Source organism: Eptesicus fuscus, chromosome 6 (assembly GCF_027574615.1).
Source record: "Eptesicus fuscus isolate TK198812 chromosome 6, DD_ASM_mEF_20220401, whole genome shotgun sequence".
NCBI lineage: Eukaryota > Metazoa > Chordata > Mammalia > Chiroptera > Vespertilionidae > Eptesicus > Eptesicus fuscus.
In genome coordinates, this window is record NC_072478.1 from 7,212,866 (window position 1) to 7,235,048 (window position 22,183).

General features: G+C 59.6%; 3 protein-coding genes across 11 annotated transcripts; 1 reads left to right on the forward strand and 2 right to left on the reverse strand.

Annotated features, from left to right (window-relative positions):
* On the reverse strand, positions 1–1,440 carry GJC2 (gap junction protein gamma 2). The gene has a single exon (XM_054716778.1). The coding sequence runs from the start codon at positions 1,438–1,440 to the stop codon at positions 175–177; it is 1,266 nt and encodes a 421-aa protein (XP_054572753.1). The 3' UTR covers positions 1–174.
* An 8,265-nt stretch (positions 1,441–9,705) lies between these two features.
* On the reverse strand, positions 9,706–17,770 carry GUK1 (guanylate kinase 1). Of its 5 annotated transcripts, none has more exons than XM_028160478.2 (8): positions 17,645–17,770; positions 12,117–12,230; positions 11,859–11,900; positions 11,294–11,390; positions 10,408–10,546; positions 10,239–10,332; positions 10,012–10,097; positions 9,706–9,907 (listed from the first exon to the last, which is right to left on the reverse strand). In XM_028160478.2, the coding sequence occupies exons 1-8, from the start codon at positions 17,703–17,705 to the stop codon at positions 9,872–9,874; spliced, it is 669 nt and encodes a 222-aa protein (XP_028016279.1). In that variant the 5' UTR covers positions 17,706–17,770; the 3' UTR covers positions 9,706–9,871. The 5 variants fall into 5 exon arrangements, with proteins under 5 accessions (XP_028016279.1, XP_054573128.1, XP_028016278.2 ...); XM_054717153.1 differs by having other exon boundaries at positions 10,239–10,323; positions 17,516–17,770; XM_028160477.2 differs by having other exon boundaries at positions 17,516–17,770.
* A 34-nt stretch (positions 17,771–17,804) lies between these two features.
* MRPL55 (mitochondrial ribosomal protein L55) lies at positions 17,805–21,266 on the forward strand. Of its 5 annotated transcripts, none has more exons than XM_054717154.1 (4): positions 17,805–17,904; positions 18,707–18,794; positions 20,582–20,783; positions 21,037–21,266. In XM_054717154.1, exons 2-4 carry the CDS (start codon positions 18,745–18,747, stop codon positions 21,190–21,192), a joined length of 408 nt encoding a protein of 135 aa, XP_054573129.1. In that variant the 5' UTR covers positions 17,805–17,904; positions 18,707–18,744; the 3' UTR covers positions 21,193–21,266. The 5 variants fall into 5 exon arrangements, with proteins under 5 accessions (XP_054573129.1, XP_054573130.1, XP_054573133.1 ...); XM_054717155.1 differs by having other exon boundaries at positions 17,811–17,904; positions 18,704–18,794; XM_054717158.1 differs by lacking the exon at positions 17,805–17,904 and adding an exon at positions 17,911–18,116.
* Positions 21,267–22,183: the final 917 nt, after the last annotated feature.

A 22,183-nucleotide genomic window follows, 5' to 3' on the forward strand; every position in this document is an offset into this window, starting at 1 on the left:
GGACCCTTGTGGTTGTCAGGCCCGTCCTCCCCTCTTACCCGGACAGAGAGGGGGCTCAGGTGGGCAGGGGTCGTGATACAGAGCAGGGGTGCCCAGCGCGGCCAGACCCAGCTTCACCCCAGAGTCCCCAGCCGATGCCGGCGCGAAGGGAGGACCGAGCCCCGGGGCGGGGCCTCAGATCCAGACGGTGGTCTTCCCCTCCCGGCTGCTGGCGCTGCCTTTCTCGGAGCCCGCCCTAAGTTTGGCGCCCGGCCGGCTCTGGTCCCCGCCCGTGCCCCCCGACGTGGCGCTGCCTGACCCGGAAGCGGAGGCGCCGGCCCTCGGGGGCCCCCGGGTGGCGGCGGGGAGGCCGGGGCAGGGCGGGCGGTCACGGTCCCCGAGCGCGCGCGCGTCCCGCAAGGTCCGCAGCGCGGGGCCGGCCAGGTCTGGGTCGTGGGCGCGCGCGCGCACCACCAGGCTGTAGTCGGGCGGGTAGGCCAGGCCGGCGGGGGCGGGGGGCAGCGGGCAGGGCGGCGGGCGCGGGGCGGGGCTGGGAGAGGGGCGCGCGGGGCGGCGGGCGCGCACGGCGTCCTTGGCGCTGCCCAGGCCCAGGTGCGCCATCTCGCAGAGGTTGAGCAGCAGGCAGAGGCAGCTGACCACGTACATGACCAGCAGGAAGACCGTCTTCTCCGTGGGCCGCGACACGAAGCAGTCGACGACGTGCGGGCAGGGCTGGCGGCTGCACGGGAAGAAAGGCGGCACCTCGAAGCCGTACAGGAGGTACTGGCCCACCAGGAAGGCCACCTCGAAGGCGGCCCGCGCCACCAGCTGGGCCACGTACACGCGCATCAGGCCCTCGCGCTGGATGCGCCGCCGCCCGTCGTGCGGCCCGTTGGGGCTGGGGGTCCCCGCCGCCTTGGCGTCCCCGCCGAGGCCCTTGGCCGCGCTCGCCACCTCCACCTGGTCCTCCGCGCCCAGGCCTTCAGCCGCCCCCGGCTCCTCGTCTTCCTCGCCCAGGCTCAGCATGGGCTCCTCCTCTCCCAGGTCGAGGGGCTCGGGCCAGGTGGGGTGGGACGGCGGGGGCAGCGGGAGGGGCGCGCGGGGCCCCCGCTTGCGGCGCGGGGCCCGGCGGCGCTCGTCCTTGGCCGCGCGGGCGAGGCGGTGCACGGCGTAGCCGAGGTACATGACCGAGGGCGTGGAGATGACCACGATCTGGAAGACCCAGAAGCGCACGTGGGACAGGGGCGCGAAGGCGTCGTAGCAGACGTTGTCGCAGCCCGGCTGCTTGGTGTTGCAGGTGAACTTGGTCTGCTCGTCCGAGTAAATGGCCTCGCCGCCGACGGCCGTGAGCACGATCCGGAAGACCACCAGCACCGTGAGCCACACCTTGCCCACGAACGTGGAGTGGTGGTGGATCTCCTCCAGCAGCCGCGTCAGGAAGCTCCAGCTCATGTTGGTCATAGGGGCGCGGGGCGGGACCTGGGGGCCACAGCGGAGCTCAGCCCGGGGCGGGAGAGAGGAGGGCGGGAGGGGATGTGGGGGTGGGGGTTGGCAGGACCTGAGGACTAAAAGGGGAGCTCAGCCCTGGGTGGAGGACTAGAGCGAAACCCATGGCCGGGAGGAGCACTGGGGCAGGAGTCAGGGCCCCAGAGGGGAACTCAGCTGCCTTCCGCTGAAGGACCAGCCCCTCCAGTAGCTCCGCTCCCACCCCTTGCCCCTGCCCCTGGGGTGTGTACAGAGAGGTGGGGCCTGGGTTGGCAAAGGACAGACCCCATGCAGGTGGACAAGAGGCTGTGTTGCCCCGTGGACCACTCACCCCTGCTGACCCCAGGTCCCAGTGGCCTGAGTGCAGCCAGCCCCTCCCCAGGAAAGCTTGGTTCTGTGCAAGCCTCTCCCACCCCTCACCTCTGGGAACCCCACCCTAGGCCCTGAGAGCCACAGGGAGTCAACTGGGTGAGCCAACTTCATGGGGTCGCCTAGAAATCAGAGGCCAGCCTCACTCAGAGTGTGGAGGCTGCACAGCCTCAGCCGCCATGCATGCTTGGCCCCCACCCCACTCAGCCCCCAGCAGCACCCGCTGCATGAAGTCCTTTTTCCAGCACGGGAGGACCTGCTCCCAACACCCACCTTCCCCACAGCCAAGGCCAGTCCTGCTCCTGGATAGTCTGGGAAAGGAGACCCTGAGTGCCCAGCTTGCCCAGCATCCCCAGTGCCTCACTCAGTCTAATCTCCCATCCCCCACACCCTCGGCAGCCTCATGGGCCCCTAGGCTCCCAGCAGCACACCCCTCCCCAACCCACACCCTCACGGGGGAATCTGGTCCCTCTGCCTCTGCAGAGGACCCTCAGGCTCCTTCATGCCCTCCCTCTGTCCAGATGCACCAGGGCTGCTGCCCAACTCTCCGGCTGCTCCTCCCTCTCAGGGCTACCCTCATGTCCTCTGCAGCCACAGTGGGGAAAGCCCAGCTGTAGGAGGGTGGGGTGGGGAGTGGATTAGGCCAGGCATCTGTGCAGATGGAACCATGTCCATTGAGGCACACAGTGACCATAAGGCACCTGTGACACTCAGAACAGCCGTAGGCCACTCACCACATCCCAGACCAATGCCCCTTTCATGCCAGCGGATCCCTGGGTGGGCCTGTGCCCAGGAGAAGAGCCTCTTTGGGCAGGGCCACACCACCCCAACTCCCTGTGCCTCCCAACACCCACCTTCCCCACAGCCAAGGCCAGGACCTGCTCCCAACGCCCACCTTCCCCACAGCCAAGGCCAGTACCTGCTCCTGGATAGTCTGGGAAAGGAGACCCCTGAGTGCCCGGCTCTTCTGGCCCTCCCTCCCAGAACAGGCCTGGAGGCAGTGTGGGCAGGTGTGGGATGGAGAGGCAGAGACAAGCAGGGCTCCGGGCCCTCTTTATGCGGCTCGGCCTCTCCCTGGCGGGAGGTGGGGAGGAAGAGGGGGTAGTCAGGGTTCCTGGGGAAATGACCCCACTTCCTTACATCTGTGTGCACGGCCCACCTCAGAGCTACACATATGCAATGCAAACACAGACACACACTCACATTCACTCAGACACACACGCATACAGGTGTACAACCATACTCCCTGATAACATGCACACTCACGTGAGTACACATATAAAAAAATACCCCGTGTACACGCAGTTACCTTACACACATGCAAACACTCAGACACATGCATACAGGTGTACAATGAACTCACAGATATGCACACTCAAGTGTGCACACACTTATAAACACTCATGCACACAGTCACCACACACACATACAAATACTCAGACACATGTGTATGCAGATATGCACACTCCCATGTGCACATATACTCGTGCGTGTGCAGACTCAGGTACAGGCTGGTGCAGGCCAGTCCCTTCAGGGCCACCTTCTCCCTCACTCTGCCTCCGGCAGGGACTCACAGAGGATCCCTCAGGCCTGAGACTGGCTGTTCTTCATGGCAACCTCTGCTCTTCCAGGACCTGTTCCACCCTGCCCTGACACATCACAGGAGGCTAAGGCCCACACCACCCCCCAGGAACCAGAAAGGGATGGCAGAGCAGCCCCCACTTCTTTCCTCTCTCCCAAGCCATGGGAGGGGGGAGTCTCGGGGTGCAGGCAGACCTGACTTGTGCTTTGGGGGGCAGTATTAACAACGGGTTCTCTGGGGAAAGCCTTCACGTCTCATTTGGCAATCCCTGTGGTGGAAGCACTCCCCTCACACCCATGACCTGTGGCAGGGGGATCCTGAGACCAGCTCCAGCTTGGCATGGGTCAGGCCCTGCCCTGGGGGGTGAAGGATGATGCAGTCAGGGCCACGGAGACCAGGTGTAGAGAGAAGAAGAGGGCAGATGACAGTGGTCAGGCGAAGGGCCATCCTGAGCAGTGGGAGGGGAAGGAGCGAACCTCTCTGTTCCCCCAGTGCCATGGGGGAGCTCAGACAGCCTTCGGGCAGGGGCAGAGGCTCTGGCTCTTCCGACCAGATGCATGTCCATGTGCTCATACATGTGTGTGCAGGACCTGTGTCACACATGCAGTCAAGGTGGCCATTCCACAGTCAGGGCTGGCAGTGTCCAGCTCTAGCCTGGAAGACCCTGGCCCTGGTCTTAGTGACATGCACAGGAGTCCTCAAATCCACACCTTCCGCTGGCGCTGCCTCCTGACCTGGCACATGGGTCCAGAGGACCAGTCCCAGCACTTTAGGAATTCTCCTGGAGCATCTGGTGGTGCCAGAGTAAGGAAGTGCTAGCACACGCCCCCTACCTCCCCCCCCCACCACACACACACACATACACTGCCGAGGGGTATGGCAAAGCGATACAGTAATTCATGGAAGGAGCTCCCCATGGGTGTCTGAAACCAGATCAACTTGGGCAATAGAGTGGATAAAGTAGTAATATAGGTTGAGTTATAGATTATTACCAAGGTATAAAATCAACGAATCCCTACTGATACAAATTATTGAATAACTAAATGGGGAGAAGGAAATTCTAACTAGTTTTTGCAGCCACTGTGCCCTCCAGGGGGGGCATCCAACCCCCCATTCCTCAAGGGCAACTGCCCAGAGTGCACAACAGGGAGAGAGAGCAGAGCCTGCAAATGTGACCTCAGGTGGGGACCAGACCCACCTGCAGTGAAAAGGCAGGTTGAGAGCACGGGCCTTGCAATGGTGTGAGAAGGGCTGCCCTTGCTGCCTCGCCCCCAAAACCTCAGCCCAGGCGAGCAGGAGACAAGTTCCAGGCGGGGCTCCTCCATCATACCCAACCATCGGCACAGCCAAGGGCATCGGGCAAGGGGCTCTGAGGGACCAAGGGGACCCAAGATATGCATGCCCTGTGGGGCCCTGGGACAGAGAAGTGAGGACCACATGCCTCATGGGGGGAACCCGGGACATCAAAGGTCATGGGAGCCCTAGTCGGTTTGGCTCAGTGGATAGTGTGTTGGCCTGTGGACCAAAGGGTCCCTGGGTTCGATTCCAGTCAGGTCAAGGGCACATACCTTGGTTGCAGGTTCCTCCCCAGCCTGGGCCCAGTAGGGGCTCATGCTGGAGGCAACCAATCAATGTGTTTCTCTCACATCCATATTTCTCTCTGTCTTTCTCTTCCACTCTCCCTTAAAAAAAAAATCAATGGAAAAATATCCTCAGGTGAGGATTAACTAATAATAATAATAATAATAATAATAATAATAATAATGTCATGGGAGCCCTAACTGGTTTGGCTCAGTGGATAGAGCGTCGGCCTGTGGACTGAAAGGTCCCAGGTTTGATTCCAGTCAAGGGCATGTACCTCGATTGCAGGCACATCCCCAGTGTGCAGGAGGCAGCTGATCGATGTTTCTCTCTCATTGATGTTTCTAACTCTCTATCCCTCTCCCTTCCTCTCTGTAAAAAATCAATAAAATATATTAAAAAGAAAAGGTCATGGGAAACATGGGAAAGCACTGGTGTGGCAAAGTAGTTAGAGTGTTTGCCTGTGCACTGAAGGGTCACAGGTTTGATTCCCGGTCAAGGGCACATAACTGGGTTGCTGGTTCGAGCCCCCACTCTAGTCTGGACTTGTGTGGGAATCGACCGACCAATGGATGTGTCTCTCTCACATTGATGTTTCTCTCTCTCTCTCCTCCCTCCCTCTCCCCTTCCCTCCCTGTCTTCCCCTCTCTCTAAAAAAATCAATGGAAAAAATATCCTTAGGTGAGGATTAACAAAAAAAAATTAAACTAAAACATTTTAAAAAGGTCATAGGAAACATGGGAAATCTGAGGGAAGTGTGGGCTGTAGTGTTGATTGTCCCGTGGGGGATGGGCGTGGGGGTCACATGGTCTTCTTGCCTCTACAACTTCTCTATAAACCGCAGTGTCGTAAAATGAAGACCTTAATTGAAATAGTTAGTGCCTATCACTCTGAGCCGCCCAGCCCCATCTTTTCTCCCTCCCTGGCATACATCTGTCTGTCTGGAGGCTGCAGGTTTGGAGGATGGACTTTGGCTGGTGACCTGTTCTGGGCTGCAGCGGGGCTGTCCGTGCTGCTGGGCGGCTGCGGCCAGCAAGGGCTCAGCTGGGCCAGCGGGAAGGGGGGTTGCTGGCCCTTCAGGGATCCAGACCCTGGGGGTTTGCAGGGACCTTTGTTCACAGGGAATCTCACCCAAAACTATATCAGAGCAAGTGTAGGTAAGAGCTGCTCAGAGATCCAGGATGAGGTGGGGTTTTTTTTTGGGGGGGGGGGGGGCAAAAAAAACCCTGGGTCTGGGAGGTGGCAGATCTTGAATGGTCAGCAAGGGTGTTGGGAGCGATGACTGCTGGGCCAGTGTGAGCACAAACAGGGGTTCCCCATGACGGCTGGCTGGTCATCCCCACCAAGAGCCTGGAGGGAGGTGCCTGATGGTGGGCTTCAGGATGGCCTATCCTGAGACAGCTGGCTTGCTACCCCCAGTCCAGACCTGGAGAGTGGCCTCTGCAGGGATGGGCAGCTGGGCTCTCCCTGCTTCAAGTACCCCCCACCCCCAGGTCTGCACAAAGGTTCTAGGAGGTGGGGGTGGGGAGGCAGGGCTGAGAGCCAGGGACAGCCTAGCGCCATCCTGCAGTGCAGCAGGCCATGGCCTGGCCAGCAATTTCCTTCCCATTTCTGGCCACACTTCCTCCCAGCACCCCTTAGGGCCATGCGGGTGGGACTTTCCTCTGCTGAGGTGGGGCTGGAAAGGAAAGCTCGCCATGAGGCAGGGGGACCCTGGCCTTGGAACCTCGGGCAGTGGAATGAGGAGTCTCAGGCAGCACTTTGCCTCCATGAGGACATAGGGACCCTGCCTGCACCTGCCACCGACAGCCTTCATCCACAGGTGAGCACCATGAATACTTCAAGATGGCTCTGCCCTGCGAGGCTGAGGCCTTGGCTGGAGCCCAGAGCCGGCCCCCACCCGTCCACCCCGAGGGGTCCTGGGGTGCACAGGCCTGGTGCTGCACGCCCACCCCCCAACCTTAGGTCTCCCCTTGTCAGCGCTGTGGTGATCCCATGGGGTTCAGTCTTTCCAGGTCCCTCCCCGGGACACTTAATTCCCATCCTGGAGGTCCCAGTTGTATTTTGCCTAGACTTCCTGGCCAGCCAGGACCCAAACCCCAGGCCTGGGGACCCTCTACAACTGCACAGCAGCTCCTGTGCACACCACAGTCTATCCCCAACCCCCACCTCCACCCTCAGCTGCCCAAGGAGGTTGAAGGCCCTGACAGAGTGGGTCCCAGGGAGCCTGGGATCTCAGCCAAAGCCCTCATCCTCCCAGGGCCTTCAGGGCTGGCCTCGTCCATGTCTGGACTCTGACTCACACGTGTGCACACCTACACGCATTGCCACTCCCTCTACACCAGGAGGGAGAGGCGCCCTCACCGTGCTCAGCAAAGGCAGGGAGGTGAGGAGACGCCTAGCTCTGGGGCGGGTGGGTGCATCCCAGGGCTCTGTGGGGCAGGTAGCTGGGCTTTGAGGAACCCGAGGGGGCAGAGACCCCATTAGCTGCAGCTGAAACTGGGAAGTGAGGGAGCTCCTCCTGAAAGGGTGGAGGTGTGGTGGGCGTGGGCCTGGGGAGTAAGTCATGGTGGCACAGCCCAAACAGCTCCAGCAGCCTGTCCTTTGTCCCCCCCCCCCCCGCCCCAGAACTCCCCATGCACTGCTGGCCCAGGGTAGGATGCAGAGCCCCTCGCCCACCCCTGCAGGGTGCCCACACTCTCCACTCCTCCTAACCCCCTCACCCCCACCTCTCAAACGGCCCTGGGTAAAGCCACCGCAGCCAGCACATTGCCACCTTTCTCAGCGCAGAACATGGGTCCCTTTCTCTCTGCACTCCCGACCCTGCCATGTCCACCTTGTCCCCCACAGCCCAGCACACCACAGGCGCTGAGCGGGCGCGGCCTTGCCCTGTGCAGCAGCCCTGACCACTCCTGGACCAGCTGCTGCCCCTTGCCAAGCCCCCTGCCAACTCCTGCTCACCATCCTTGCTCTGGCAAAGACAACTCACCATTTCTGTGGCACATTGGGGGCCCCTCCTGGAGGACATGGGCCTGTTCTACTCTCTGTTGGTCCCCCGGGCCCAGACCCGAGGACCTGGGACCCACAAAAACTTAAGGGAAGTCCGTCCCAGGCCATGAAGAGGCTGGCTGGCGCCGGTAAGGTGTGGAGGGCAGGGAGGTGTACCCATCCTGGCTTGACTGCCCACATATAGGGGTGGGGCTCCCAGATTTCCCCCAGGTCCAAATAGCCTGAGGCTCCAGCCTCTGGACACACTGCAGCTGCCTGCCGTGGGCTGGTCAGTCCCGCACAGCGTAAGGGTTCCCAGCTGCTGGGGGAGGTTCTGGGCGCACACCCCTTCTCTCCCTGCTGACCAGCTGGCCTGGGCAGCCTCCCCGCTCAGGTCTTGTGATCCCAGAAGACCCTGCTGGTCAGGACCCACCTGTGAACAGTGGGCTTGAGACAGATGCCCCAGAATGAAGGGACACCTGGCCAGGCCCAGCACCTGTCATCTCCTGTGGAAAGGCCATTTCAGGAGAGGCTAGACCAGGCCTGAAACCCTGGTCCAGAAGGGAGGGTGACACTGCTCAGCCCCAAGGGCACCCCACAGCTGGTCCCCTAGACAGCACCCTACCTTTTTCAGGCCGGAAAATGCAAGTCCCTCTGAGCCCTTCCACCTGCCGGCTGGTCAGACACTGGCCTCCAAGGGTGTACACCCGGCAGAATCCCAGCCCGATCCAGGGCCACCTCTCACCACCAAGCACAATGCAGGGGGGAGGGCCTTCAAGGGCCCCATTGTTCCCCCGAAGGCCCCGGGTCTGAATCCCTGATTGTCCCTAGAAATGTATGGGGCCAAGAGAAGGAAGGGCCTCCCCTGGGCTGGGTGACAGTGCGTTGGGAGGCAGCCAGCCTTACCTTACCTGCCCAGCACCCCTCTGCCCACTGTCCCATGCCCAATGCCAGGCCTCCTCTGTGCATCTGAGGGTATGGACAACACCCAGCCTCCCCTCCTCCAGGTCTGTCCACTGCTTGTCTTGGTCCCACTGCAAGAGTATGGCCTAGGCATGGATCACTATACCACAGGCCACCACAGCTGCCCTGATCCAAGACGAGTGGCAAGGGGGGTGTCTTCTCAGCCTCCAGGGCGCCTGTAACCCCAACAGAGGCCCCCAGATGTCCTTCCAGAGCTGACCTCTCCCAGACCATCAGGCCAACTGGGCTCAGTAGGCGGTGCATATGACTGATGGGAGTGTCTGACACAGAGGCCTCCAGGATGCAGGGATCCAGCCCCTATATTCTCAGTCCCCATCACCACCCCTCACCTGGTTCTGGGACCAAGTGGGGTAGCTGGGGCAGGATGAGCCCCCGGGGCCTTCTCCTCCCAGCCTCATTGCCTTGGGGAGACAGTGGGAGAGGTGTGTGCTCCGTCAGCATCACCCTTCCTGCCTTGGGGCAGAAAGCAGCCCAGCCTTGGGGGACCCCCTAGTGCCCCTGGGCAGGGCACCCCTGCTGGTCTCCGAGGTGTGGAGCTGGGCATGTGGAGAGCCTGGGGAAGTAGTGCGCAATCGGGGAGCAACCCCCCTGGCCAATAGCCCAGAGTAGCCGATATGGGGTAGAACCTGCTGCCAGCAGCACTCTTAGGGCTGGCTGTGTAGGAGGGGGGCTGCCGGAGTGGGGGTCCAGCATGAAGGATGCAGGGCCAGGGTGGCAATCCATGGACTCAAGGACACTCTAACTAGCAGCTCTTTATTAGGATGAGGGCCCAGGTCCCACAGGAGAGTGGGACTGATCAGGGGCATCCAGAAGGAAGCTGGCAGAGCCAACCTTGTCAGGGGCACCCTGGCCACCAGGGTGGGTGCAGGGTCCTGTCCAGGGAGGACACAGCCATGGGCATCCTCAGGAGCAGCCAGTCCCTTGGGCCTTCTTAATTTCCTGCAGGAGAGAGAAAGAGGGGCTTGCCCTGGAGCCCAAGTCCGCTGTCCCAAGCCCTTTCCTGCAGCGACAGAGATCTATCCCTGGCCCCTGGCAGAGCCCACCTCCGAGAGTGCCTCCTTCAGGCTCCAGTAGGCCTTGTCCAGGTTGTCGTTGACAATGATCAGGTCAAACAGACCGGGCTCCTTGCCTGAGATGTGGGGGGGGAGGGAGGACACAGGGCCCGTGGAGGGTCAGTGAGGGGAGGGGGCTGTGGGCCTGCCTCCCACCTCCGGCAGATGAGTTGTCTCTATTGGGGAGGGTGGGGGACACTGGCTGCACCCACACTCACTGCTTTCCATGTCGGCCTGGGCAGCGACCAACCGCTTGGCCAGGCTCTCCTCTGTCTCCGTGTTCCGCTGCCGCAACCTCTGTTCCTGAGGTGCCTAAGGAGGGTCAGAGCCTGCAGGGCCGCCTTAGCCCCTCCTCCACCCCTCCCGTGCCTGGCTCCCCACCCCCACCAGGACTTCCAGCGAGGGTGGCTGCACGAAGATGTAGATGGGCCTCAGGTCCGTCTTCTTTAAGTTTCGCACTCCCTGGAGGTCCACATCCAGCACGCAGATCCGGTTCATGGCCTGCACCACTCGCACAGCCGCTTTGCTAGGGAGGCGGGGGCGGGGGGGGGGGGGCATTCAGCAGGGCTCCTGGGGTCCTAGCACCCAGACCATCTCCACTGCCATCCCCTGGGGTTCTGCCTCCCCCATTCCCTGCTCTGGGAGCCTGCAGGGGCCACCCTGACTCCAGCATCTGCTCCCCTTTCCGGAAGCACTCCCTCAGTAACCCTTTCACACCGGGCCATCTGCTAGGCTGGGGGCAGCGGTGGGGCGGGGCAGGAAGGCCCTGACTGTCATCACTGAGCTCAGGGCTCCTGGGTGCCCACCATCTAAGGGTAATAGCAGCCCCAGTGACCCCCTTCGGGGGCCAACTGCCCCTGCCAGCTGCACCTGGGGTGGAGCATGACGGTCACAGGGGGGCTCAGGTACGGGCTGCGCATAGCAAGCCTGGACCCGCCTGTGCAATGATACTGCTCTGGAGGTGTGGGAGGCAGGCAGCTGTTGCTGGGCTGGGGACTCTCCCAGGCTGCCCTAATTGCTGGAGGGAAGAGGGGGGCTGAAGTGCAGCCCACAGACCTCTGAGACCCAGGTCCTCAGAGTCTTCACTGCACACCAGCCCATCACTTGGCTCCCCGTTCCCACAGGGGCCTGGCCAGGTGGGGTGGGGAGGGGACAGGAGGGGGCGGCCTGGACAGCCCAGGCTTCTCTTCGATCTTGATCCCCGGATCAAGCCCTTGCCGGGGCTGCCCACTCTAGGTCCCAGCAGGTCTGGAGGTTGCTGAGTGTGACTCACCTAGTCCCATACAGGTTCCCCGAGAACTCAGCGTGCTCGATGAAGTCCCCGGCAGCAATGTCCCGCTGCATCACCTCCCTGGTCACAAAGTAGTAATCTACAAAGAGCAGGAGCTGGTGAAGCTGTCCGCAGCCAGGCCACAGCTGCCCATGCAGCCACAGGAGCAGAACCAGCTTGTTCTGGGCCTGTCTGCCCTCTGTCCATCCACACCTAGAGTGCTCCAGTCACCGGGCAGGGAGATATCTGAGGAAGGGACAGTCACCACCTCTCACACCGTCCTCACTGAGGGGCCTGGAGCATGCCAGCTTCCACAGGAGAGGCTGGGGACCTGGAGATTGCTGGCTTCCGGACAGCTGGTGTCAGCATGAGATTTGATGCCTATTATCCAACTAGGCCTGCCCACCCACCCTCCCCGAAGGGCCCCCATCAGATGGGGAGAATGAGGCCTCATGCATCACCCTGACAAGTGTGTGTGTGTGTGTGTGTGTGTGTGTGTGTCGGGGGGGGGGGGAAGGGGGCGCCCCCCAGACCTGCACCGGGGCACTGAGGAGCAGGGCCAGCTTACCTTTGCCATTCTCCTCTCCAGGCCTCGGGTCCCTCGTGGTGTCTAGGAACAAGCATCTGTGACCCGTCTGGAACACCCAGAGCTCACACATCCCATCCCTTCCCGAAGGGCCCAGTTCAGCCCGTGTGGGGGACTTCGGGGGGGGGGGTCAGCAGTATGGGCACATCCCGTGTGAGAGAGGGTTCTTGGGGGTGTTAGCAGTGTGGGCAAGTCCCTATATATGTGGATCACAGGGCCCCCCAAGCCCTAGGAGCTCACGGGACACGCTGAATCCGAAGATGCTGCCGTGCTCCTGCAGAAGTCTCTTGAGCAGGGTGCTCTTTCCGGCCCCAGAAGGTCCACTCAGGACAACAGGCCTTGGTCCTGACATCCCTGTGGGTGAGGGAGCAGATATCAGCAGGCCTGAGGGACCCCAGTGAGTGGGATGGCTGCAGTCACAACCCCTCCACCCCAACTCTCCCTAGGAATCAGAGCTGAGGGCCATACTCAAACCTTGGCTGCACCTCCTCGAGGGGTGGGCTACCTGGTACCACAAACACATGACCTCCCCAGCTGTGCCCTCCCACTCCCCCTGTGGAGCCTGGACTTCTGCTCTTGGGAGAGGCACATCTGGGTCCCCACCCCTGCATTTCCGAGGCACCATGTCCCACAGGTGGCCGAGGTGAACATCAGCGGAACCCAAACCCTGTTCTGGGAACTTCTATCCGGAAGTGAGGGGCCGATCCAGAGGACCACAGCTTCCTGACCTCCCCTCCTCTCCGATACCCACCCTCCCAGCCAAGAGCACAGGGCTCAGACATCTGCCACAGATGGGAGTGGGTGAAGCAGGGGTTTAGGAAGGCATCAACCCTGACAGCTCTGTGCCTGCCTGACACCTCTCGCCCCTCCCCAGGAAAAGGACCTACTTCCTGGGTGGGCTAGGCCCTCTCTGTCTGCCTGGGCTGCCCAGATTAAGCTGGGAGGAGTGGGTAATCCAGGTCTGCTCTGACCTCTTAGCACTAAACTCCTCCCAGGGCAATCAGCCCCGCCCTCGGCGCCTCTGGGAAGAGGAGGCTGCTTCCGGCCCTTCAGTAGTGGCCTACCCACCCAGCCACGTGAGCCTGATGGCAGAATGCCAGGTGCAAGTGTGCCCTGCCTCAGAGGGAAACCCCGGCGGGCATGTGGGAACTGGAACAGCTCCCTATGCAGGCCTGGCCCTGCAGGCTGTCTGGGGGCCTCTGATAAGGCGTGGAAGGTGCAATCAGGCCCAGGAGGGAAGGCCACTTGGCTCAGGCATGCCCTGATGCCCATCTCCAGCAGGGCCCCCTTCGGGCACTGCTTTCCTAATCCACAATGTAGGCCAGCTGGGTAATCTGGCTTAAGCACTGCTATTCCGGGCAATCACACCACACAGATTACAAAAAGTACCGTTTCTATCTAGAGATAATCCCAGTGGACGCCTAGCTTCTCACCTGCATCCCAGCTTTCCCACCCAAATACGTGCCACCTACACAGCTGCACACACGTGCGCTGGCTCTAAGCTCGTGGCCATTAGCAAAGTGCAGCCCTGCCTCTCCCTTGAGGCCTGGTGCACAAGAGGTCTCTCCCTCACTGGCAACCTTCACAAAGCCCCGTCCTTTGCAGGAAGGATGTCCCATTGGCAGCCCAGCCTACTCCCCTGGATCTGTCCTGACTCCCTAGGCACTGGGTGACTGGGAGGGGAGTGGAGGGAGAGACCCATCAAGGCAGTGGAGAGGCTGGGTGCCACCAGGTCCCATGAGGGACTGAGGGCTGGGGTCTGACCGCCACACGGCCCAGCCTCTGGGCAGTGCTGGGTCTTTGCCTCTCAGGCCGGGCAGCTGCGGCTGTCGGTGGCCTAGAACTCCTGGGCCTGCGGCTGTGTTTGGTGCTACAGGAACGTTAGTTCTTCCAGGGCAGGAGCAGCCCCAAGTGGACACATGGTGATGGCCACGGCGATGGACCAGGAGGCCTGCCGGAGCCTTGATCATAGTGGCAAGCCCTCAACCCAGTGGGCACTCATCCCAGCACCCAATTTGGGGAGTCTAACTCTAGGGAGAGGAGGACCCAAAGGCACCCTTACCCTCCCGTTAGGGACTTGGGAGGTTGGGAGCACAGAGAAGGGAGGGAGGCCCATCTGCCTGTTTGCACAGAAGCCCCTCAGGGACGCTCTGCTTTCTGTCATGTGTCTGCCATGGGAGAGTGCCCTACCTCATACCCCCACAACCCGAGGGGCACCCTCCAGCCTCCAACTGTAACCTGGTCAGCAAGACCCAGGGCTTTCTCCATGCTTCCCAGCAGCTGCTGCATTCCCCACGCCTGCATAAGGCCACACCTCCTGACTGAGTTCTGACACCTGGAGACTGCAAACCTGCACAGGACTGGCCTGGACCAAACGTCACACACCAAGTCCCAGTGCTGACACCCCCACAGGGCATGTGGCACACGTCCTGCTTATCACCTCACATCCAAACGCTGGTTTCTATCTGGCGCCCTCCACCCTGTGGTGGGACACTGGGTAGGGGAGCCTGTCCCACTGAGCAGCACTCCCAGGCTCACTACCTACCTGCACTGGGCCAGCAGTGAGCAGGGGGTGCATCCGCAAGGACTGGCTGGCAGCTGCAAAGCTCACTCCCTGCCTGACTCTGAGTCACTGCAGCCCTCAGCCTCCTGAGCCCCCACCGACATCAAGCCCAAGCTCCATGTGCCCCAGTGCGGCATTACCTGCCCCACTCTGCAGCTCATGGTGGCGGAGTCCAGCCTGCTCAGCCTGGCTAAGGGCATGTGCGCTGAGTCTTACCCCGAGGGGCCCACACAAATCACACAGGGATGGCCTGGCCCTGCACAACTGCCTGGAGAGCCGCGGGGGACAGGGCTCTGTCCAGTAAGCATGCAACAGAGCACTCAGTAAAGCCACCTTCCAGAACACCCAGCATGGAACAGTGCTTTGGCCTTGAGTACACGGAGACTGACTTTGGCCCCAGGGCCTGCAGAACCAACCAACTGAAACGTGTACGTCAGAGGAGTCATCTCTTGGGCAGAGCCCTCTAGCTGGGGTATTCTGTGTTCTCCATGTCTCGACTATCCCACAATCCCAAACCCTAGTGGCCTGGCAAGAAACGGCAAAGCTCACGGGACTGCACTAAAAACCCAGATGCAAGCCTGTGCATTCCGGAATGCTCTCCGACAGAACCTGCTGAGCAGCACCCAATGCAGGCAGGCAGCCTTCTTCCAGAAACACAAGGTGGGACCTCCTCTTTCCCGCTTCCACGTTCATCCCGCTCTGTCCCAAGAGCAGGACACTGTCACCCCACTTTCCTCCCACTCCTCCACAAGACACCCAGGTAAGGCGTGGCCTCTGAGAACACGGAGAGGAAAGTCAAGCCCTGCCAGCCTTCGTGTAAGCAACAAGCCACAGGACGGGACAGAATCTGGCTCAGGACAGCAGGTCACGTCCCACCCCCCAGAGGGACACATCCTGGCCAAGTAGCCTTGACAAACCACTCAGCCGTTGGTCACACCACACGGTAGCCATAAAGCGCCAGCCATTACTTCTCACTTCTCCCCACAGTGGGGCTGGAACTATTCCTCTCATAAAAGAAAGCTGGCCCCCCAAAAGCAGGAGCAAGAGCCACACTGTCCGTGCAGGACTTGGGCCTGTATCGGTGCTGCATGGCATGTCTGGGTCTCTTTCCATAAAGGAGAAGAACCAGGATTCAGTCTTGTACCAAATCCCAATTCTGCATCACAGACAGAGCGCAGAGGAGGCAAAAGGGGGGGAAGGGTCCCAGGCAAGCAAGCCACAAAGCAGGAAGGGCAGAGGCACTACGGAATCAGCCTTGCTCTCAGAAAAGAAACCGAAACCCTCAAGTGCAGAGTCAGCTGGGACTGGGGGAGGCAGAGGCCTGGCACATGGAGGTAGCAAGGACTTGGGGCCGACTACCAAACTACCTCCCCGCTTCCAGTGCTCCCAGGGGCTCACCCTCATTACTGACTTGCACTGCTGGTGGGCTGGAGTCACCGCTTTCCACCCCAAACACATCACAACACCCTCTTCATTTCTGCTCTTCCTCAGATCGACTGACCATGTTTTTCAGGCTGTGGTGAACATGCTACAAAAAAACCCTGAAATTTACAGTCTAAGTGTAAAATAAATTTTTTTTGGTGTGGCTGAAAAGTAGTGACTGTAGTGCTATAACTCCCGGAATCTGCTACTCAAGAAAATAAGTGAGCCCTGGCCAGTTCAGCTCAGTGGACAGAGCATCAGTCTGCGGACTGAAGGGTCCTGGGTTCGATTCTGGTCAAGGGCACAGGCCCAGGTTGCGGGCTAGATCCCCAGTAGGGGGCATGTAGGAGGCAGCCGATCAATGATTCTCTCTCATCCTTGACATTTCTATCTCTCTCCCTCTCTGAAAGCAATAAAAATATGTATTTTAAAAATGGTAAACCTACTTTAAAAAAAAGAATAGACAATAACTGCTATCACCCATCCCAGTCAAAGATCAAGGGCCAGGTCTACGTAAACCCAGAATCTAAACAAAGTCCAAGCACACCACACCTGTCACAGGTGTGGCCCTGACCTGCACATAATCGAGTTTGGTGTTGCTGGCAGTTGTGTGGCATTCTATGAGCAGGGACAGAGTGGAAACTCACATAGCAGGAAATTAAGCTTGTTAGTGGTAAGACAGGAAACCCCACCCCTCCTAGGAGTGAAGAGAGAGGCTTTCCTGCATTCTTCACAGCAAGTCACGGTCGGGAAGATCTAAGAGTGACAGAAAATCCAGAGAAGCCTGCAGGCATGCTGCCTGGGGGAGTCACAAGAGACCAAGTCCTGGTTCCCCTCTTTCAGTCCCTCTGGGCCCCACCTCTACTGGACAGCTGTCATCTCAGCTCACTGCTTCCCTTGTCCCAAGTGAAAGACAACAGTAATAACAGGTGAGGTGACCCCCCTGGATGAACTAGATTCATCCCCTCTCTGTTCTCAAAAGAATGTCTAAGAACAGCAGGTGGGCAGCTCCAGCAATCTAGCCTTGAGGTCTCTGGGACTGAGAGAAGCTGAACACCAAATTACCACACCCACCAGTCAGGCATGCCCGCCCCCAAGAACCTGCTCTTGGTGGTGTATCTGTACCTGCACTGCCCAGCAGGCTTGGGCCTTGGGGCAGTCCTGGGGGCCCACAAGCTGGTAGGGCTGTGGGGATGATGCCATACCAGGTTCCTCGGGCGGCCACGTAATGGCCTTTGGTCTCCCAGGGTTTCTGGCTGTTGTGTGCCCACCCTGGGGAGGAGTGTCAGACTGCTTCCCCTCTCTGCCCCTCCGCGCCCTTCAGGGTCCACAATGTCACCCGCATGAAGTCCTCGGGCTGCAGGGGTTTTACAAGCTGTCTGGAGCTTTCCGTTTCAGAATTCCCTCCTACGTGACCAGCTTTTAATGTGTCTAAGAAATGCGGCCACCAAAAGCCAACTTTAACACCCAGACACACAGGGTCAAAACGATCCTAAATGAAGTCAATTCACCTCCATGACAAACCGCATTACCCAGTCCTCGTGTCCCCTCTTCGCTCGCTAGGACTCGGCGACAAGCCAGCCCTGGAAACTACTGAGGACCGGGGTGGTGGGGAGTTCCGGCGGCTCCCCCGCCCCCAGGCCCCCTCACGCACCCTGGAGCACGCGGGAAGCCACGTCCTGGGTGCAGGGAGAGAGCGGAACGCGAACGGCTCCAACCATGCGGGTCGCGGCGGCGCGCAGGAAGGGCCTCCGGAGCCTGCGTGCGCTCAGACGCCACTCACCGTCTGCGGGGGCGCGGCCCAGGGCGGCAGCCGCCAGCCCCGCCAGCGGGCGCCGCAGCATAAGGGGCCACGGCGCCACCCTCGGAGACGTGCGTCGCAGCGCCGCGCCGGCCCACTTCCGCTCGTGGGGCTACGTCAGCGCAGCGCCCTGCCCTGAGGGCTGTACGTAAGCGCTGCGCGACCGAGTGCTCGCGGGTGACTGCGCTGCGGCTGCGCCGCGGGAGGGCTGGTGTTGGGTCCCGGTTCCGTGAGAGCGGCAGGTAGGTGCGGCGTCGTGCGGCGGGGACGGCTGCCCCGAGGGAGGTTTCGGATCCCGCCGGCGTCCTCTGGGGCAGCTCACAGCTGTTCCGTCTCCCGCCGGGCCGCCGCCTACGGCGAGAGGCCCGCCGTGCCCTGCTCTGACCGATGGGGGACCGCGAGACAAACCTGCACCTCTCGGCTCGGCCTTGCGGTCTGAATGCGGAGACCTCAGGCACTGGGTTTTGAAACTTCTGGTTTGTCACCGCGGGAACCTCAGCACAGAGTAAGGGCTTAGTAAGAGTGACCCTTGGCCTAGCCCACCGGAATGGGCCCAGGCCCTGCCCAGACTTACCGAGCCTGGCTCTTTGGGAGTAGGACCTGAGCACCTGCTGGTCACAAACCTTCCACAGGTGTTCTAATGTCAGGTTAGGGCGAGAGCTTGGTAGGTTCCTGGGAGAGACTGGCAGTGACCTGGGAATCACACACCGGTTTATAGATGTGATTTGGTTTGTGGCGTTCTTCCGGGCTGGGATTTGGCAAGGATTCATTATGTTGGAAAAGCCTGCCTGTTAGAAATACTTTTCTTGCCCGGCCGGCGTGGCTCAGTGGTTGAGCGTCGACCTATGAACCAGGAGGTCGCAGTTCGATTCCCGGTCAGGGTACATGCCTGGGTTGTGGGCTCGATCCCCAGTGGGGGGCGTGCAGGAGGAAGCCAATCAGTGATTCTCTATCATCATTGAAGTTTCTATCTCTTTCTCCCTTTCTTTTCCTCTCTGAAATCAATAAAAACATACTTTAAAAAATACTTTTCTTGCTCAGCAGGTCACACACTGGGCCAGTGACTGGTCTTGGGCCTCCACATGCCACAGTGGCCCTCAGGAGGAATGGCAGTTGTGGGCAGCATGCTTGGGTAAGCACAAACTTCCAGGCCCTTTGTGATTGCTGTCATGGGGTCATCCAAAGGAATATCAACTCTGGAGCTTCAGGCCACGCTGCCCTAGGGAAGCCTCCCAAGCCAGTGTGTTTGTTATTTGGAGAATACACACAAGTACACACGTATAGATGCTTTAACAGGGTGTTGAGGGGGGACTAGAAGCCACTTGTGACTATTTAGCACCAGACAGTGATGGTGGTCACTTTCCTATTCAGAGCCTGCAACCTATCTCTCTGCTCAGGGTCCCTGGAGAATGCCATGGCTTTCCTGCTGTTCCCACAGGCACTGCCTGTTCCCCTTGCCCCATTGCCTCCCCCAAATGGGAAGCATGGTGTGGTTAGTGTTGCCAGAGGAGAAAACGAGGGCAGGTTTCTTGTTTCTGTGGAATCCGGGGAGAGGGTTGTGATACTTGAAGTCTGAGTCAGTGTGAACATGGGGAAGGAACTCTGGCTACAGCATTCCCTGGTGGGCCCTCATCCTGGGAAAGGTTCATGTGGGAACCGTGCTATAGTGGGAGAACACCAACATTCTCCTCAAGGATTGGCTCCATCCCCTTCCAGAAGCCTCCCCAACCCACTGACCTCAGGAGAGGCTGTGCCCTGGGCTCCCTGGCATTGCTAGGCATAGGCCCTGCCTGACGGCAGGCTCTTCTGGTGCTCCCCCACCATCTCCTTTCTCCCGTCTTACACTTCTGAAGGCAGGGACTGGATTCATTTGGCCAAAATTTACTGAGTGGTCGGCAAACTGCGGCTTGCGAGCCACATGCGGCTCTTTGGCCCCTCGAGTGTGGCTCTTCCACAAAATGCCACGGTCTGGGCGAGTCTATTTTGAAGAAGTGGTGTTAGAAGAAGTTTAAGTTTAAAAAAATTGGCTCTCAAAAGAAATGTCAATCGCTGTACTGTTGATATTTGGCTCTGTTGACTAATGAGTTTGCCGACCACTGGTCTAGGACTTAACAGTCAATAAGTTGTGGTTCTTGCCCCCAGGCCATCAGAGTCTAGAAGAGGAGTTGGGCCCTCAGCCCTGGGTGTCAGCTGGGAGGTGCAGGAGGTGGGTCTGGGCTGTAGGGGACTTAGGGGGTCACAAGGCAAGACCCCAGGTGGGTGAGAGATGGGGCAGGGCAGGGCCTTGCCTCAGAGTATGTGCTTTTCCCGTGTGGGAGGTTTGAGTGTATGCCATGTTCAGAAGCTAGTGGGCTCCACAGGTCTTGGTGGGCTCCGGCTGCCCCAACAGAACGCAACAGACCAGGCAGCTTTTTCCCACAATTCTGGAGATGTTCCTGGTTCAGATGGCCACCTTCTCCATGTCTTCACAGGGCATAGAGAAAGCCAGTTCCCGTCCCTTCTTCTAAGGGTACCATTTGTACTGTAAGGGCCCTACCCTCATGATCTCTTGTAACCATAATCACTTCCCAAAGGCCCTGCTTTTGATGCCTTCTTATTGGGGGCTAGGGCTTCAACATAGGAATTTGGCGATACAAACATTCAGTTCACAGCACCAAGTCTGTGTTCCCCTAAAAGGCAGTTTCCTGCTCCATGCTCATGTCCAGAGCTGCAGACATCTAGGAACTGCTATCCTAAGTCTCCTGTCTGAAAGTCTCTGTGCTCTTCCCCCCTTGGCCTCTTCCCAGACATGGGCAGAAGGTGCTTTGACCATATCCCAAACCAGGAGATCCCTGTGGGCACCCACAGGAGCTGGCCGATTGGGGCTTAGGGGGCACTCTGGTCCCAGCACCTGCCACTGACCAACAAATGTGTCTGCAGCCTGGTGCGGCAGCATGTGGTGATGGGGGCCCCCCGTGTGGGCCGCTGCCTGCACATATCTTCCCGTCGAGCTGACAGCAGCAGAGCTTCGCTCACTCGTGTGCACAGACAGGCCTATGCACGCTTCTACCCCATGCTCCTGGTCAAGCAGGATGGCTCCACCATTCACATTCGCTACCGGGAGCCCAGGCGAGTGCTGGCGGTAAGCTTCCCTCCCTGGGGTGCAGGTCTAGGCTGGATTGGGGGGAGGGAGGGCAAGTCATGGAACTCACCCCACACACCAAGATCAGACAGCAGCAACAGGCTATGTGTAAAACAAATAAAAAAAACCAAAACACTTCCTGGGTAGACAAGCAGAAATTTCTTTAAAGAGTAGAAGCTTTGAAGGGAGAGAAGTGGCATCCACTTTCTGGTTCCTTCCAGTGAATGAGTGCATGCCTTCCCTTCCTCTCCAGATGCCTGTGGACCTGGATGCCCTGTCCCCAGAGGAGAGGCGGGCACGGTTCCGCAAACGTGAGGCCCAGCTCCGAGGGAAGGAGGAGGAGGAGGAGCCAGAGCTCCTTGACAACTTTGACCTGGAGCGGTACAAGCAGTTTTGGACCAAGAAGTGATCATGCCCACAAGCTGCCCTGGCTCAGGATGCTGTAGAAGGGGAGGGCATTCATCTTTAAATTGAGTGTCAGGATTTTAAATCCACCTTGTCTTTCTTTCTTATACACCTGCTGGACAGGGCTCTCTGCGACTGAGCCCATTGGAGGGATCAGTTGGGTCAAATTGTGGTTTTAGGAGGAGGTTCAAAGGGCACATGAGCTGTTGACATGACAGAAGTTGATGGTGTTCTTCCCACTGGAGGAAGTGCCTGCTACTGTCCAGCCACTCCTCAGCTCTGGAGCCTGCTCTGCCAGCACTGCCTTTGCCTCAGTGCCAGGGGCTCTCCCAGGCAGCACAACATGGGGAGTGGGTGGGATCCAAGGATGGTAGCACTCAGCCTGCAGCTGGCATACTCTGCCCCTCTCCGATGCTCCCTAGCCCCGCCCCCTGACAGTGGGGAAGTGCTGACAGAGGGGACAAGCAGAACAGCCAGCCCCATTGCTAACTTTTGAAGTCTTAGCCAAGAGCCTTGGTGGGCTGCCACCTTTTGCCCTTTCCTGCAAGACCTGAGTGAGCAATTACCAACTTTTACACAAGCAGCTGACCAGGCCTAGGCATGGGGCTACACCTTGTCCTGTCCTGGAGGTTGATCATGGGACCCTGGCTGTGAGGCTCTTTTTCATAAACCTGAGGGCCCATGGTAGAACACTGATATATAGCTAGACAATGGGGAGGGCGTTGCAGCCATGACCAGGGAGGCAGAAGCCTGTGGGAAGTGACCCTGCTCACACAGGATGCTAGGCTAAGCACCCACCTTGGATGGACGCATACCTTGCAATCCTGCCCCCTGGTCCACTGAGCATGCAGCCAGCCATTTGTAGCTCCTAGGGGTGGCTGCCCTCCATGATCTGCCAACCCTCTGGCCTGCTCAGGAACATTCCTGCCTGGGCAGCCTCCCTGGATCCCTCATTCCTTCAGCTGCTGCTCCAGCTTACTGCTTACTACTCACTT